This window comes from Sapajus apella, unplaced genomic scaffold, assembly GCF_009761245.1.
Source record: "Sapajus apella isolate SASKATOON/1434 unplaced genomic scaffold, GSC_monkey_1.0 scaffold45, whole genome shotgun sequence".
NCBI classification, from domain to species: Eukaryota; Metazoa; Chordata; class Mammalia; order Primates; family Cebidae; genus Sapajus; species Sapajus apella.
Genome location: NW_022436985.1, coordinates 18,954,461 through 18,972,944, shown reverse-complemented (window position 1 = coordinate 18,972,944; position 18,484 = coordinate 18,954,461). Strand labels below are relative to the sequence as shown.

The 18,484-nt window shown below is 39.4% G+C and overlaps 1 protein-coding gene across 2 annotated transcripts in view; it reads left to right on the top strand.

Annotated features, from left to right (window-relative positions):
• The first annotated feature begins 666 nt into the window (after positions 1 to 666).
• Positions 667 to 18,484, top strand: part of BMP2K (BMP2 inducible kinase) — a 128,835-nt gene continuing 111,017 nt past the window's right edge. For both annotated transcript variants that reach the window (XM_032239825.1, XM_032239824.1), the window contains exon 1: positions 667 to 1,011. In XM_032239825.1, the coding sequence (XP_032095716.1) occupies positions 840 to 1,011 (172 nt within the window). In that variant the 5' untranslated portion in view covers positions 667 to 839. The remainder of the gene's footprint in view (positions 1,012 to 18,484) is intronic.

Below are 18,484 nucleotides of genomic sequence, written 5' to 3'. Positions count from 1 at the left end.
GGCGGTATTTTTAAGCCCCGAGAGTGCCATAGCGACTCTCAGGCGAGATGACGGACCAGGGCGCTGGACTAGCGCAGAAGCCAGTCCCTGGGCCATCTCCCAGCTCGAAGCCGAGCCTAGCTAGTACCCTCCCGGCACAACCCCGGACCCAGGATCCCCGACTTTGCCCTCGTCCCCAACCCCCACAATCACCTCCCGTGGTCCCCCTCCACGTGACAAGAGGCGGAACCGTCACTTCCGGCGGCGCGGGCAGCGCGCCTGCGCGAGTCGTCCAGCCTCAGTGAGCGGTTGGCGGCAGTGCTGCCCCGTCAACGGCCGCGAGTGGCGGGCGACTCGGGTCTGGCCGGGGCGGCGGCGGCGCGGCGGGCTGCGGTACCTGCCGGCTTGCGGCCTGAGACGTCCAGCCTCCTGCCTGGAGAGGCCGGCCGCCCCGCCCCCTTCCCCGTCTCCCTTGCTCCCTCCCTCCACCCGGGCTCGCGCGCTTCAGGCGCTGAGTGAGGCGGCGGGGACGCCCAGGGCACTAGCGGAGGCGGCAGCGTCGCCCCTGCACTCGGACCCGCCCCCTCGCTCCCCGCCCCGCCCCGCCCCGTCCTGTCCCGTCTCCGCCCTCTCTGCCGCCCTCTGCGGGAGCCTGGCAGCTGCAGCGGAGCTGCGGAGCGGGCGACGGGGGCCGGGGCTGTGCGCTCGGGAAGCACGGAATGTGAGGCTTGGCGGGCCGCAGCGCGCTCGGACGCTCGGACGGGCTCGGGGCGGCGACCCCTCGCGGACGCTCGGCTGCGCCCGGGGCCGGGGACTCGCGCTCTTGCTCGCCCTTGCGCGCTGCCCGCGCCGGCGGGACCATGAAGAAGTTCTCTCGGATGCCCAAGTCGGAGGGCGGCAGCGGCGGCGGAGCGGCGGGTGGCGGGGCTGGCGGCGCTGGGACCGGCTGCGGCTCCGGCGGCTCGTCCGTAGGGGTCCGGGTGTTCGCGGTTGGCCGCTACCAGGTCACCCTGGAAGAGTCGCTGGCCGAAGGTACGGGTGCCCGGGGAGGCTCGGACAGGCAGGTGAGGGAGGGCTGGGGTGTGGCGGCGGCTTCTCGGAGTCCTCCCCCTCGGGACTGACTCTTGTACCCGGTTCTTCCTCAGCTGCCGGGCCAGCGGGGCTGTTAAAAGAGTGGCTCGGGCTTTCTCTTTTCAGCCGGCTTTTCTTGCCGCTGGCAGCTCTGGCCAGTGCACAGTTCTCTCATGCCGAGTTTAAATCTTTTTGTCCGTTTTGACGCGAGAAAATAGAAGACGCGCTGGAAGTGGGGTGGTGTTATGATTGGGACAGTGACTCATTAGAGGGTCAGATCGAGCAGGATTGAAGCTCTGTTCTTCCAGCTGTGGCTCAGACGGGTGTCATGCGTTGGCTTTTTCGTCCGAGCCTCCACCCGCGCTGCAGGGCATAGGACCCTAAAACCCCTGTTGTCGAGCCCGGGTTTGCTGCAGCTCAGTCATCTGTCGAAAAACAGTGTATTTGTGTGCATGTGTGCGTGTTGGAGGTGATCCTTTGCTCTAAATTCAGTTAGTAGGTTGCACTGGGAAACAGGTAAATTTGAAGCCCATTTATCTTTGTTATTTAGAATCTTCCCTGTTGGACAAGGTGCAATTCATGCCCTCCCAATATGATTCTTTGATAGTGATTTAAAAGGTGTTATGAAAGCAGGTTCATTTTCACTTGTGAAGTTTTGTGGTCGGTCCTTCAGGATCTGGAACAGGTTATGACGGCAGGTAGAAGTCTACTTACAAAAAAAATTTACTCCATGTAAAAGAAGAACTTAGACTTTAGTGTTTTGTTTCTGGTATAATTGACTTCTCCATCCTATACCCCAGCTTTAATATCCTTGTAGGAAACACTTTCCCTGTGTACTGCATGCTTCATTGGTCTTTGAGTTTTTAATTGCAAAATGATATTACAAAATAAACACCTTAAAAATTTTTTAAGAAATAAATTTTGTTGATAAATGGCCCTTGTAAGTTCTATGGTTAAGATAAAATAAATCGAAGAGTGAATTCAGTTCTCTGAGAGTTAGACGTTGATGTGGTTTGAAAACAGTAGATTGAAGTTCCACTCGTATTTTTTGAAATGCTGTGAACAACAGTAAATTAGCACAAGAAAAAACCTGAAGATTTTTGTATAAAATATTCAAAGGAGAAAGAAATTGTGAATTATTCAGGTGTACATATCATTGTTAGGTGAATCATTGCTCAGAATAATGATCTTAGCCTAAACTTGGAGAGGTGGGAGAAGGAGGATCCTTAGTTTTTCACAAGAATGAATATGTAGTGAGTGGTCTTTAAAAGATTTACTATACTATAACGTTTTCTAGCTCTTTATTACACATGAATTTCAATTGTTGGTTTAGAATATGTTTTAGGTATTAAGAACACATGGCTATTAAGTCAAATGCCATATTTTGTCTTTGAACTGTTTTAGTAACTAATTGAAGTGTAGCTTGGGTAGTGTTACGCTCACTTCATTCCACTAAATCCCAGATGGGTCTTTTTAATAGAAAAAAAATACATATATTGACATTTCACAAACTAGATTTTGAATTTGTAACTTGTATCACTCACTACCCTAAGCATATCCTATCACTACCCTAAGCAAATCATTTTCAATAAAAAAAAACCTTTGGAAAATAAAAAAATAAAGATGAATTTCAAAAGGAGAGTTCATTCAACCGCAACAAAGAATGAAAATTTATTTCAAGCGCTAATGTCACTGTTAGAGTTCCATATTGAATTTTACCATAAATTCATCATTTCTCTTGAAAAATCAATAATCAAGTGCTAGGAGGATTCCAGGGCTGAAGAAATCCTTTTGGAAGATGGGACTTCTCCATCCTATACCCTAGCTTTAATATCCTGGAGGGGAGGCCAAGGCCTAGGTTTTCTTCCCTTGTGTATTTTTTTTCTCTCTCTAGCACACACACAACTGGAATTGTCTGTATATAATCAGTTTACTTTTTGATCCTGTCTGGTCTGTTCTTACCTCAGATGCTTAATATCCCCTCTCCCTTCCAAATAAATAATGCCACAATTTAGCCAAGATGTTTAAGCACAAGTCTAGTTCACATTTAAGTGTGATTAATCAATAGTTGATGGGTGTGCTTGATTGTAAGATTGGGCCAAATGCTTGTGAAAATGCATTAAAGTTTAGAGTACTTGATTTGGGGAGAGGCTTACCATTGAGTAGGAAAAGTGGTAGAAGCTAAGACAAACTGAAACACAAACTTGGTAGATTTTGCATTTTTTGCTTTGGCCTTAAGTTGTTTAAACGGAGCCAGGAAGACCCAATAGATTCTGTGCCCTGAAGTGTTTTTGCCATGCTCCTACAAACATTGGCAGCTTACTCATAATGACCTCTGCAGTGTCTTTTCAATAAGTCAGTCCGTGTCTCTCTCTCTTGTTATTTGTATATAATTAGTTATGTTCCAGAAAGTCACTGTGAAAACTGAATTAGTAAATCCCGAACTGTTGGCTCCTGCTACAGTGTTAGGTTCCCGAGAGCCTCTGTTCTCAACATTTTTGTCAGCTCATTAACATACAACCTTGTTTTGCGTGTATTGCAGTTTAAACACACCTTACTTAATATATTTGGTTGATTTATTAACATTGAAATCGTGGCCAACAGCTCTACAACTCATGCCTCAATGAGGGTTATCTAACACTTGTTATTTTCTCTGTAGTCTTTTCTCCTTGAACACTAGACAGCACTTTAGCACTGTGCTTGGGGACTGTTTTCAACAGTGAAATCACCAATCGCAAGCACAAAAATGAGAAAAACATGGCACTAAATAGACCATGAAAAGGACATTTGTTTACAGTATGTAAGCTGAAACAAGAATGTGGATGTCAGTAGACTCAAATTTTTCACCAATGTGCACACGTCAGCAAATGACAGTGAAAGTGTCATGAGTAATGATTTTTGGGTACAAATATTAATGAGTAGATGAATTTGCAAATATAGTATCCCCAAATAATGAGGATCAACCATTGTTATATATGTATATGCACATATTATGTCTATAATTTAAAAAGCAGTTTCTCAGGAGTAGGTTGTATGTTTAAACTGTTAAAAGTAGTTTTCTCTGTGAAACATATACATTGTATCATAATGTCTTTGTAGTCAAGCACATAAATGTTTGAAAATACAACTTGCACCTTTTTAGTTCCTCCTCAAAGTTTAAAGGACTGATAGCACAGTGAGGCAGTTCAGTTCTTTTCTCAAAAACTGTTTAGTGTTAGGAGTCTGTGCTAAGCAGATCCCAACTTTGGTCTGTAGAAATGAGGGAAAGCCATATGTCAGTTTTTAGCTTGAAACAGTGACAAATTGTCAGGCTCATGTAACTAATTCAAGGTAACTTCCCAAGTTTTTACTAAAACCTAGGATTGGCTTGTTGATCACATGCATCACCATAACAAGCCTTTGGTGCTAATCTGAGGAATTTAATGTCGATTGATAATCAGAAGTTGGTTTTCGAGTAGGGGACATTTTTTTCCCTAGGTGCCCTTGGTACAAAATGGACCTAAAATGGGGTGTTGAGCATAGGAGAGCAGAGATAAGTTGTTGAGATAATGTAATCATGAAGTTTATGGGGCTGGATAGGAATGATAGTGTGAATATGGTGATGTGGTTAAGATTTACTGAGATGGGTGTTGGGGGTTATTGGCTTGTTAGTAATTGGAGGCCAGGAAGTTACTACAGGGTTCTTTAAAAATAACTCAGTATTTCTCTTAGAGTTAAATGCTTAGATAAGGGTGAATGAATTTAAGCTAAGTGCTAGCCGGGAAGGTTGTACTATACATCTCTGATTTTGTACTATGAATTAGCAGGAAAATGATAAGAGTTAAGTGCTATATCTCATTTGTAGAAATCATCTGTGGCTGCCCAGTAACTTCATTCCTAAAAAAAACAGAGAGCATAGAAAGAGGGGGAGGATTGAATACAAATATCAACAACTGTTACTACTATATAACTTCATTAAATGCCTTTGTGTGCTAAGCACTGCTAGGTGCTGCTTAACATAGTAGAGAACAATAATGGAGATATTTTTCTGGCCTATGTAAGTTACAGATTAGTGTGGAAGATAAATGCTAAACAAGCAAAAGAAAATCACCAAGTTACTATAGTTAAAATTTTTTTATAGGTGTCCTGAAGACAATGCTCAGGGTTTTATGAGAGAATGCAGTTTAGATTGCGGGGTCAAGGAAGGCTTTTTTGATCTTTTAGCAGAAGCCTGAAGGATGAAATAAGTTAGTTAAAAACTGGTGTGAAGGTCAGGGTGATTTGAAGTGTGTCATGAAAACTGAAGTCTCTTTGTGAGGGAAGGAAGTTTCAGAAACTGAAATATGCTCAGAGCTGTGGACTACAATGAATGAAACACATGTGAGAGAGATCCAAGATGATGTTGGCAAGGTGACCAGGGTCCAGGGTTTAGTATACCATGTTGAAGAGTTTAGGTTTTATCTGAAATGCAATGGGAAGCTATTGAAAGATTTGAGTTGGGGCAGCGACATGCTCTGATTATATTTTTACAAATGATATACAAATAGAATGGTTAAAATGGTGACAGTGGGGTGAAGATGATAATGCTTAAATGGGAAGACCTTGTGGTGGTCATAGGAAGTGTTAGGAATGACTTAACTTATGTATCTCTTGGGTAAAAGTACTATTTGTGAACATAGGGAAGGAACAGATTTTTTTCTTTTTGAGGTGTTTGGAGGACATCCTGTAGTTCCAGTCATGTTTAGATGAGATATCTGAGAGGAAATATCAAATGGGAAGTTGGGTATGTTGTCCGGAACTTAGCAAAGGTGTTTGGGCTTAGAGATGGTACATTTTTTTTGAGACAGAGACTCACTCTGTTGCCCAGGCTGGAGTGCAGTGGTGCGATCTCAGCTCACTGCAACTTATGCCTCCTGGGTTCAAGCGAGTCTCCTGCTTTCAGCCTCCTGAGTAGCTGGGACTACAGGCATGTGCTAGCACACGCAGCTTATTTGTTATTTTTACTAGAGATGGGTTTTTACCCATGTTGGCCAGGCTGGTCTTGAACTCCTGACCTCAGTTGATTTACTCTGCCTCTCAGAGTGCTGGGATTACAGGCTTGAGCCAGGCCTAGAGATGGTACTAGAGACTGACTAGTGAGCCCCTGGCTGTTATTTAAAGCCCTGGGATAGGCTGGATACAGGGAGAGTGTAGAATGAGAAGGTGCTCACTGAAGGACTCCTGTAGTGTATCAGTCCCAGACATTAGTGTTCATTATAAATATTCAGAGGATTTGGTAAAACACCAAAGTACTGAGCCTGGTCCCCAACTTTTGGTTATGTCTGAGTGAGGCCAACTCCTTCAGTGGTACAGATGCTGCTGGTTCAGGAACCATACCCTGAGTACCACTGATTTAGAACAAGCAAAGAAAACTAAGAAGAAAGTGCTAGAGAGGTATGAGGAAAACCAAGACACTGATACCTGGAAACTTGAGAGTATTTCAAGAAGGGGAGGGAGTGAACAATTGTGTTTCTGCAAAGTCATCTTACTTGATCACATTTTTTGGCCTGGCATTCACAGTTATTCATCCTCACTACTTATTTTTAAAAGCTTACTTGTAATTATTTCCTAGGTGAATACTGTTTATGCCTGGCACAATATGCTCCACTGGCTGTTGGTCCATGACTGAATCTTGTACTTGCCTGTCAACTCTGCCTTTGCCTATGTAATCCCTATTTCCCAAGTACTGGTTATGATCACTTCCTCCTTTCTGTGGACACTTGTACCTATTTGCTTTTTTCCCTCTTGGCACATGTAACCTTCTGTCTTGAGATGCAATTATGTAACGACCTAGATACATTAAGGTTGTTAACTACTGTTCCTCTCTCACCTCCACTACCAGATAGTAAAATTCTTAAGGGTAGACAGACTCTGTTTTAGTTGATGTTGTATCACACAAGTTGGCCATACCATGAACATTCATCTCCTTCTCAGAGGAAATGATGTTTGACTTTCTTCTTTATTTTTAATCAGTTGTTATTCTTCAATGGAATTTAAGGCCTAATTTGCAAATTGAAGAGCACCAATGGAGGGCTGTTTACTGGTTTTCAAAGGTTTCGTACTTAGGCCAGAGACTCTGAATTTTCTAGTTTGGTGAAGACAACAGTTAAGGCAGTGTCATTTCACTTAGCAACTTGAAACAGGAAGAAAAAATAACCTGGATGCCCCCTTGTAGTTACCTTGCTTTATTGACATTGTATTTTTATTTATTCCAGAAAGATTGAATTTTTAAAGAAATACGTCACATGCAATTGTGAAATTGTTTTACATTTTGCAGTTGATTTTGACACCTGTTTTTGGATGCTGAGCTTTTTGAGGGCAGAACCAAGGTCTATGTTCACCTCTGCATTCATTTGTCCCGTAGTACTTACTTAGCAACTTTTTTTTTCTTTAATTAAGCTTTTAGAAAATATTGTTTCCTCTTCTGAAACAAGGAGTTAATATCTATTGTGAAGATTAGAGAAGATAATGTGTGACAATACCTAACAGTGCATTGCCAAATCTCTTCATAAATACGAGTGACTTTTAAGTTTAGATTTGGTTATAAGCTTTCAGTAAAATCTGATTTGGAAATCATCATAGTGACTTGATTTTATATTTGATATCACATTTGTCCTGAATAAGTATCACATTTATGTTTGCAAAATCTCTGAATAGTTTGTTAGATAATTATGTGTCACTCAGCCATATTGAATTTTCAAGTTTCAATCAGTTATATAAAATTTTGACCTATATAGTAGCAAATGATTTAACAATAAAATGGAAATTATTTGCAACAAAGGATACTATATAGAATATTATTAACAAATGCTTCTCTTTTGGGTGGCTTATTTATCATTGTAGTAATAGCTTCTAGGATGTAATTTTGATTGTCCACTGATGTATTTCCTCTAGAGGTAGTAGTTTTATTGAAGGACAAGTTACACTAAAACAATTATTCTCAATTTTTGGTATTCCAAAAGTCATAGTGGAAATTTATAGTGCATTTATCTCTAGTAAAGGTGGTAAATTGTACAGGCTGGGCTGGTGGCTCATGCCTGTAATCCCAGCACTTTGGGAGGCCAAGACAGGTAGATCACTGAGGCCAGGAGTTTAAGATCAGCCTGGCCAAAGGGTGAAACCCCGTCTCTACTAAAAATGCAAAAATTAGCTGCATATAGTGGCGCACGCCTGTAATTCCAGCCATTCAGGAGGCTGAGGCAGGAGACTACATTGAACCCGGGAGGCGGAGGTTGCCGTGAGCTGAGATTATTCTCAGAGCAAGATGCTATCTCAAAAAAAAAAAAAAAAAGAAGTGCTAAATTGTACAAATGTGCCCGATATCTTTGCTTTTAAGCTGTAGTCAACTGTTGTGGTTAATACTGACATTCTCATGCTGGGCAAACCGAAAAGGCTATGTCTTTGACATTTTAAAAATAATGAAAATGAATTAATATTTATTAGTGTCTTTCATCATGGGGTGCACAGGAGGGAAACCTGGAAAAGGCCTTTGATGTTGTTAATGTTAGAGAACATACTAGAAAGTGAGTCTGATGTACTTATGTTGATCCTTTGTCTTCTATAGTGTTCTTTCTAATCTTATATGTTATCTTGGTTTTCTTTCACCATTTCCCTCCTTCTTTTGGTCAAAACTTGAAGTAGTTTCATATATATCTGTTAGAGCTCATTTGTTAGCTATCAAAATGATTAAAGCCTTGACTTGGGATTCCAAAATTTAGTCCTGAACTACCATTTCAAAGCTGCCACACTTTTCTAGTGGTTCAGGTATAACATTTAATCTCCAAGGGGTTGGGACTGTTTATTCCTTGGTTTTATCTTGCATGCATCTGGTGAACCATTCATCTACCCACAAGCGTGCTATTTTTAGGGGACTAAGTTGGGAAGTTGAGTGGTTAATGACTGAGCTGTTTTAAATAGTTGGGCACTTAGTTAATTTGGAGATTCTTTGTCTGTGTATCATCTTTACAAATGAGGTCAGTCAGCACATGTCTGTCAACAGTTTCAAAAGTCTCTGTCTGCAGGAAAGTGGTTGTAAGGCCTTTTCTACAGAGAGACTGTTTTTGGTTTATCCTAGTCTTGTAGAATTGCAGTAACATTAGAGGCATTTTACAGTGGGTATTATTTTAAAATATGGAATGATTGTTGCTACTAGTTTGCCCATTTTAACATTTTTAAATTGGCTTTGAAATAGTACCTTCTTGGACACATCTATCGGGAAGAACACTAGCTGCTAATCCCTGTTCTGCCTCTAACTTGCGTTGTGACTTTTTGACTTCAGTTTCAAGAAAAAAATGAAGTGGATAAAATGAATTTGTAGCATTTTTTTCTGTTTTAGTATTCTAGGATTCTGTCCATGTAACTGATTTTTACTGCTCTTTTTGATAAGTGCGGAGCATGGGGTATAGAGGGATAGCAATGAACAATTTCAGGATTGAGACCATAATGAAAGGATTGTGTTTGGTCGTTATACAATTTGAGTTCTTTGACAAACTTCACAATGGATTAGCAATTTATTTATTTATTATTATTATTATTTGAGATGGAATCTTGTTCTGTCACCCAGGATGGAGTGCAGTGGCACCATCTCAGTTCATTGCAACCTCTGTTTCCCGGGTTCAAGTAATTCTTCTATCTCAGCCTCCTTGAGTAGTTGGGATTATAGGCACATGCTGCCTGGCTAATTTTTGTATTTTTAGTAGAGACGGGGTGTCACCATGTTGATCAGGCTGGCCTCAAACTTCTGACCTCGTGATCTGCCCACCTAGGCCTTTTAAAGTTCTGGGATTATAGACGTAAGCCACCATGCCTGGCAGCAATTTATTTTTTAATCCTAAAGTATAAAATTATTTTTATTTTATTTTTTCAAGATGAAGTCTTGCCCTGTTGCCCATGCTGGAGTGAAGTGGTGCAATCTTGGTTTACTGCAATCTCTGCCTCCCAGATTCAAGGGATTTTCCTGCCTCAGTCTCCCAAGTAACTGGGATTACAGGCACTTGCCACCATACCTGGCTCATTTTTGTATTTTTTTTTTTTTTTTTTTGAGATAGAGTTTCGCTCTTCTTGCCCAGGCTGGAGTGCAGTCGCATGACCTTGGCTCACTGCAACCTCTGCCTCCTGGGTTCAAGTGATTCTCCTGCCTCAGCCTCCCAAGTAGCTGGGATTATAGGCACCCGCCACTATGCCCTGCTAATTTTTCTATTTTTAGTAGAAATGGGGTTTCACCATGTTGGCCAGGCTGGTCTCAAACTCCTGAACTCAGGTAATCCACCTGCCTCAGCCTCTCAAAGTGCTGGGATTACAGGCATGAGCCACTGTTCCTGGCCTTATATAGGGTTTTTTCTTTCTTCTTCTTCTTCTTTTTTTTTTTTTTGAGATGGCGTTTCACTCTTCTTGCCCAGGCTGGAGTGCAATGGTGTGATCTTGGGTCATTGCAATCTCTGCCTCCAAGATTCCACCTCCTGAGTTCAAGTGATTCTCCTGCTGTAGCCTCCCGAGTAGCTGGGATTACAGGCATACACCACCATGCTTGGCTAATTTTGTATTTTTAGTAGAAACAGAGTTTCTCCATGTTGGTTAGGCTTGTCTCGAACTCCCGACCTCAGGTGATCTGTCCACCTCAGCCTCCCAAAGTACTGGGATTATAGGGGTGAGCCACCGTGCCTGGCTTAATTTTTGTATTTTTAGTAGAGATAGGGTTTCACCATGTTGGCCAAGCTAGTCTCGAACTCCTCACCTCAAGTAACCTGCCCACCTTGGCCTCCCAAAGTGCTGAGATTACAGGCATGAGCCACCATGCCTGGCCTAACATTATTTTTTAATCACTGGAAAAAGGTGTTTTCTAAGAAGTGGCCTTTCATGCTGCTCCTTGAGATTGGGGTCGAAGCTCAAGTTAAATTGTGTGACATTTCAGAATACGATTTAGTTTCAATGGGTATGCCACCTTAACTGCTTATTTTACTATCTTGATCATGTTCTGTAAGACACTCTTTCACAGTATATGTATTTTAGAGAGTATTAGAAAGTTTTTTAAAAAAACTTTGTTTATAATGTTTTTATTCAAAAAGAATATTTGAGGAGGAGGTATGACAATGTTTTCTCTGATTAAGTTTACAGATAGAAAGTTTACTCATGATATGTGTGGAAAGTTTGGTACTTTTTCGTTCCAGTGCTGTCAGCCCTAATTTGGGTTCGTAATACATCTCATTTAGAGAATTACATTAGCATTTGGACTGTTCTTTCAGACTCTTTCCTTGCCAAACCAATTCTTGTATCCCATCCAGTTTATTCTTCCTGAAATGGACTTATGCTCATGTCACTCTCTTATTTGCCTAACCAAGCAAAGAACAAACTCATTCAGGGCCCTCTGCAGTGTGACCCCCAAACCACCTCTCCAACCTTAATCTCTCACTTTTACTCCCTGTGTATATTACACACATGTACTTGATATTTCCTGCACTCCTCTCAAGCTTTCTGCAATGGTCTGAACGTTTGTCTCCTTCCCCAGTTCGTATGTTGAAATCCCAACCTCCAAAGTGATGGTATTTAGTGATGGGGCTGTTGGGAAGTGATTAGGTCATGAGAGCCCTCATAAATGGAATTAATGCCCTTATAAAAGAGGCCCCAGAGAGATACTTCATCCCTTCCACCATATGAGGTTAGAGTGAGGAGATGGCCATCTATGAGGAAACAAGTCCTCAGCAGACACCGATTCCCAGCACCTTGGTCTCGGACTTTCCAGTCTCCATAGCAGTAAGAAATAAATTTCTGTTTTATAAGTCACCCAGAGAGTGAGAGAGAGAGAGAGAGAGAGAGAGAGAGAGAGTGAGAGAGAGAGTGTGTGTGTGTGTGTGTGTGTGTGTGTGTATGTGTGTGTGTGTGTGTTTTGAGACAAGGTCTCACTCTTGGCTAGGCTGGAGTGCCTAGCTCACTTCATAGCTCATTGCAGCCTTGAACTACTGGCCTCTTGCAGTCCTCCCACCACAGTCTCCCAGATAGCTGGGACAATAGGCATGTGCCACCTTGCCACACTTTCCCATGTCTATTTTTTAGTTTATGTTATGTTTGCCCAGAATGTGAATACTAGCCTCCACCACTCTGTTAAAAATTGGGTCTTGTAGGTTATATTTAAAATACTTTTTTTGCAAATTTTTTTTTTTTTTTTTTTTGTGAGATAGACTCTCACTCTGTCGCCCAGGCTGGAGTGCAGTGGCATGATCTCAGCTCACTGCAACCTCCGCCTCCTTGGTTCAAGCAATTCTGTGCCTCAGCCTCCCAAGTAACTGGGATTACAGGTGCCTGCCACCACGCCCAGCTAATTTTTTGTATTTTAGTAGAGACAAGGTTTCACCATCTTGGCCAGGCTGGGCAATCTTTATTTTTTCGTGAAATCCTATTTACAACCAAATAAGTGTAATTATGCCTTCCTTTGTCCTGTGTAACAACTGTTACTTTTATAGCACTTATCTAAAATAGCTTTGTTTTGTTCTAATAAGATATGTAGTTCTCTCTACTTTAAAATTTAATTCTTTTAAGGCTTATCTTGTGTTCATTCCTTTTTTCCCCTCTTACTGTTTTTAAAATATTTGGTAGAGATCGGATCTTGTTATCCAGGCTGGTCTTGAACTTCTGGCCTCAAGTGGTCCACCTGCTTTGGCCTCCCAAAGTGCTGGGATTACAGGTGTGAGGCACTATGCTTGGCCTTGTATTCATCTTTTATCTCTTCCAGTGCTGTACTCATGATAGTATTCAGTACCTCTGTAAGAGATTGAGTTTTGTTATTGAAAAGTTGTCAGAGGGCTTGCTACAAATTACTATGAAACAACTGGATAGCAGCCATACTTGACATATCAAACTGTTCAGTTGTTACTTAGGAGAAGGCTGACTCTGTTTTTGAAATTCTGTTCATTTAAAAATAAGGAAATAGAGATATTTGGTAATAATGTAGGTCTAGCATTAAATAGGTACATGAAAATAATACTACCAGATTTATTTTTGGACTCCTAGCCTCTTTTATTTCTGTTATGGTTAAATGTATAGGACATTTTGTTTTGTGGGTTCTGCATTTGTTGTATTAGATGTAACTCTCAAAATGTTCTAGCCTGAATTCCCTTGAGCCACCACTGTTGGACAGAGTGGGAGCTGGGTAGGTCTAAAGTATAACTGATCTTAAGAAGAAACAGTTTTAGGGATGGTCAGCTGTGTATGACTTGATCTTGAGTGGCGGATAGTACCAAGGCTTAATGGGATGAATAGTGTCCAAGGGGATGAGAAGATTAGGAAGGAGAAGGGGATCTCATCTCCCTAAGACTTCTGGGGAGGGAAAAATGAGCATTAACTGTGGGGGATTCTTCTAACTGGACTATATGATATTGAAGGTACTTATTTTCTTGGTAGAAAGAGATTGAGTTTGCTTTTATATTAGGAAATTTGTAAGCCTGGCCCAAAGGTCAGAGGGTAGCAAACCACCCTTGACTATTCTTTCTTTCATTTTCTGGAAGAGAGGATTCCAACATACTACTACTTCCCCTTGACTAAATGCTATATTTATTTATTTTTCTTTATTTTTGCTGATTGAGACATTGTTAGGGCTGCCTGGAGCTTTTAACACACTTAAGTAGTCTCTTTTGAATGACATTGTCAGTGGTTAGTTTAGGTTTTACCATTCTTTCTGATTCATAAAGTTATTAGTACTAAAATAACTTTTTTTTTTTTTTTTCTGAATCTTTTCAGGACTGTTTTTCTAGGGAGTGGGATTATGCATCACTGGCAGTTACTCACTTTTTCATTCTCTTGCCTGCATCACAGACTCTTCTACTGAATGTTAGTGGTCTCTTTTTTTTTTTTTACAGGTATAAAAAAAAATATTTCTACTGACTCATGATCAGTAGGACATATGTTCTGAATCATTTCTTAAGAGGTTGGGTGTATGTATGCTCAGCTGTGCATAGGCTTTTGATGGTGTCTTCTATGATCACTAACAAGAGTATGTAAGATAGTTAATTGTTATGTGCAGTAATATGGATCTAAGAATTGTTTTTTTCCTACCTAATGGGCCTAAATTGAAATTAGACTAGATCCTTAGTTTCATTAGCACAGTGTTATGGTTAACTCATTCAAACAGTTCAGTTTAAATCTTAGTGAATAGTTAACTGAATTGCTAAATCTTTGGTAAATTTTCATCTTTTAGCAAAATGTTGTTTATACAACCCGAAGAAGAAATTCTAAGGATCTCAACCCGAATTGGTACTTGTTTTTATTTTTAAACCAGTGAAAGTAGTTATTCTGGATTTTCTGGTTTTTCACCTCAGTGAGGTAGGAACTTTAGAAATATTAAAAGCCCATGAGTTTTATTTTTTAAAAATATGTTTGTGTATGGTATTTTGCCTATCCATAGGGAATGTTGGAAGTACATTTGTAAGCGGTATGAATCCGTAGTGTTCAGGGTTGAATGTAACTAATGCTCATACATTTCTAGCTTGAAAAACTTTTAATATACAGATTCAAGGTTCAAATTTGTTCTCAGAATAGTGGCTCTTTATTTTTTTTAAATACTCTATAGATATTTCAAAAAGTTGTGGTGGGTCATTATGAATAGTATAAGGTCAATTCTATTTTTTTTTTTTAAATGTTTTGGAAGACGAAATATAGGGAACGATGTATAAGAACCTGAATTAAAAATCAGACCTTCTCAGAACCTCTTTCAGAAAATATCCTAAGGATTATGTTAACTGCGAAAATCGGTATTGTTGGACTAACAGTCTTTGAAAATGCTAGTGCTTCATTAAATTTCCCATAATTGTAGTGATTGTCCAGATGTAGTTCCCTCATTTAGTTCCCTCATTTAACCATGAGAAAATGGAGTAATGAATGAGCCCAAAGTCACACTATGAGTGTTGATTGTGTTGGTTGTGGAGAGTAGAACTTAGTTCTCATGACCAGCACTCTTTCTAGTAGTTATAGCCCCTTTCTTTTATTTTTATTTTTCATTTTTTTCCCTTATGCCTAAGTACTTTTACTTATGGCCTCTTTAATTGGCTCCTATGCTTTATAGGCATAAGGGACCTGGGGACTTTTAATAGTCTGAAGGCAGCTGGAGTATTACTGGGTGCCTGAGGAGTATGAGGTGGAAGAAGTATTCTGAAACATTTTAGCTCAAGTTTCAAAGTTAAAGCTTTCCAGGTTTGCATTTTCCTAAGGCCATCAAACCATGTGCTGCAGTTATTTGAGCTAAGATGTTACAATTAATTTTAAAAGTTTAAATCCCAGCTCCTCCCAGGTTAGTCTGTTGTCTCAGTCTAGAGAGGACGAGTCATAAATGAAATAATATATTTGTGAACTATAAAGTATGTAGTATAAAGTCATATTAATTCAGCTTCTTTAGTTGAATTTAGCATAGCAACACATAGGACCTTCTGTAGGGAGGAAGGGGAAAGAGGAAGAGAAATAGCTGAGTTTTTATCCTCCACTTTTCTTCTGTTCCTTGTTCAAGGTTATGGAGTCTGACGTACTGTAATATCAGGTCCCTATTTGCATTTTTACTTAATAAGTTTGTGTGGTGTTCAAAGTAAAAAGAAAACAAGGTTATTTTAAATTTCTGTTTATTAGATGACAACACAAATGCTTTTGACTTAAAGTTGGAATACAAAACATCTGAATCTTTAAAGTGATATAAATTTCTGTGATATTATAAAGCAGTTACCTTAAAAAGGACATGACATTACTTTTACACATTTGGCATATTTTTATACACAGGCAAGTAAAATTCAAAATAGAATGGTGGTTGATTTATGATTTTAAGATAAAGGATAAGATTTCTAAACTAAACTTATTTGGAAATGTCATTATTGTCCAGGTATAAAACTCAAGAATATTGAAGCGCAACTAGCATTTATAAGATATATTTGTAGAATAGTAATTAAATAAAGCTTAATATCTTCTTATATCCCAGTAATAATGAATTAGAAAATAAATTACATTCATAATAGTGAAACAGTATATATCACCTAAGAGCTAAACTCATGAGAAATGTGCAGAACCTCTGAATAAAACCATAATGTTGTTATAGAAGGACACAAAATAAAACTTGTCTAAATAGAGAACTATATCATGTTACTAGTTAAGAAGACTCAATATTGTCAACATGTCATTTCTTCCTAAATAAACTTAGTACAAAAACAATTAAAAATATAAACTATAACATTTCCAATATTTTTCAAACTATGGAATTATCACCATCATTATCAAGAAGCATTCATCTAGTGTCTATTTTTTCTGAGTAAAAGTAGCTTTTTTGTTAGTCAAAATGTAGATAGAGCCTGGCATGGGTGGTCCACGCCTCAGGAGGCCAAGGTGGAGTTCAAGGTTGCAATGAGTGCCATTGCACTCCATCTGGGGTGACAGAGTGAGACCTTGTCTCTAAATAATAATAATAAAATTTTTAAAAATGTGATACGTTCCGCCCTCCCATCTGCCTCTAATATTTGTCTCTCTTCGAACTTTAGATAGAGGCTGAACCATTGGTCATCTTTTCTCTCCCATTCTTTTTCTCCCATCAATTATCTGATTTTTCTCTTACTTTTATTTGTTCCTTAATATTTTTTTTATACCTGTTGAGGTATACCAGTTTATATCCTGTTCAACATGTAAGCCTGTTTCTCTCATCTCAGACGAAATAAACAAAAATAAAACTTTTGTGATCTTTCCTACTCTTTGCTTCCTTTATTAATTGACTTTTCTGAAAAAATAGATTTTGATAATGGTTCTCATAGTGTGGTGTATGGACCCCAAGGGCCTTTGGTAGGGGGTCTATCAGGTAAAAAACATTTTTATAATGATACTATGACATAATTGATACTTAAGACATACTGTATTGGCATTCACACTGCATGCACCCTAACAATAATCAACGTAGTGAAAAGCATTTCGTTACTCTTGGCCCTTGAGTACATGTCTTTTCTTTTGGCAAAATGAACATAAGATTTACCTCAACCATTTTTAAGTGTACAATTCAGTGGCATTAAGTACATTCAAATTGTTGTGCATTCCTCATCACTATTTCCAGAAAACTTTCATCATTTTAAACAAAATCCATACCCATCAAACAGTAATTTTCTACTTCCACTATTCCTTTAGATAACTGATAACCATGATTTACTTTCCATTTTCTATGAATTTAACTATTTTAGATACCTTACAGAAGTGGAATTTAACAACATTTAGCATTTTGTCTGGCTTATTTTACTTAAAAATGTCTTTAAGGTATTCATCCTTGTTGTATGTTGTAGTCTACATCAGAATTTCATTCCTTTTTAAGACTGAATAATATTTCACATTTTATCTGTTTGTGTGCATTTGGGTTGTTTCTACCGTTGGCTGTTGTGAATAATGCTGCCATAGATATGGGTGTACAAATATGTATATGTTTGTATATGTATATGTTTGAGTCCCTCCTTTCTTTTTTCCTTTTGGCGTATATCCAGAAGTGGAATTATTGTATCATATGATAATTCTATGTTTAATGTTTAAGGAACTGCCCTACTGTTGTTCATAGTGCCTATACCATTTTACATTCCCAAAGGTAATGCACATGGGCTCCAATTTCTGTACATCCTTGCCTCACCAATGCTTGCAATTTTTTTTTAATAATAGGTAGCCTTCCTAATGAAGTGTTATCTATCTAAGAAATGTGCAGAACCTCTGTGAAGAAAATCACAATATTGTTATAGAAGAACATAAAAGATGTACATTTTCCTAATGATTTGTGATTTTGAGCATCTTTTCATGTGCTTATTTACCATTTTTAAGTATATGCCTTTTTAATATCTGTAACAAAATCGGAAATACACAAAGCACTTTTGTTGCATAAGAAAGCAGTATGATGTAATTGAGGAAGAGCACTTGGGTGATGGTGGTGTGGCTGAAGTAGGTGCCTTTTTCATAGAGTATCATTTTTACTTGAAACAATGACAAACTATGATTATCCATTTGGACTTGGATATTTGGCAGCCATTTTATCAAAAGATGAAATGAGTCTGTCACTTCAAGGAAAACAAATTACACGTCTTATTAATGGAGGAATTTGAACTTTCAAAGAAAATCAGAATTTTAGGAGACTTGTATCAGGTGTTGTGAGCTTGACAGTTCTCTATTACTTTGAAAGCCTTTCTGAGGAGATAGGTGATAATATTAACAAATGTGATTTTTTTTTTTTGAAGTTCTGTAATGGAATATCTGTATAACCTATATTTTCCAAACACATGATGTTACAAATACAAAGTACAAGATTGACCACTGGATTTTTTTTTCTTTCGAGATGGAGTCTCACTCTGTTGCCCAGGCTGGAGTGCAGTGGCACAATCTCAGCTCACTGCAATCTTCTGGGTTCAAGTGATTCTCTTGCCTCAGCCTCCTGAGTAGC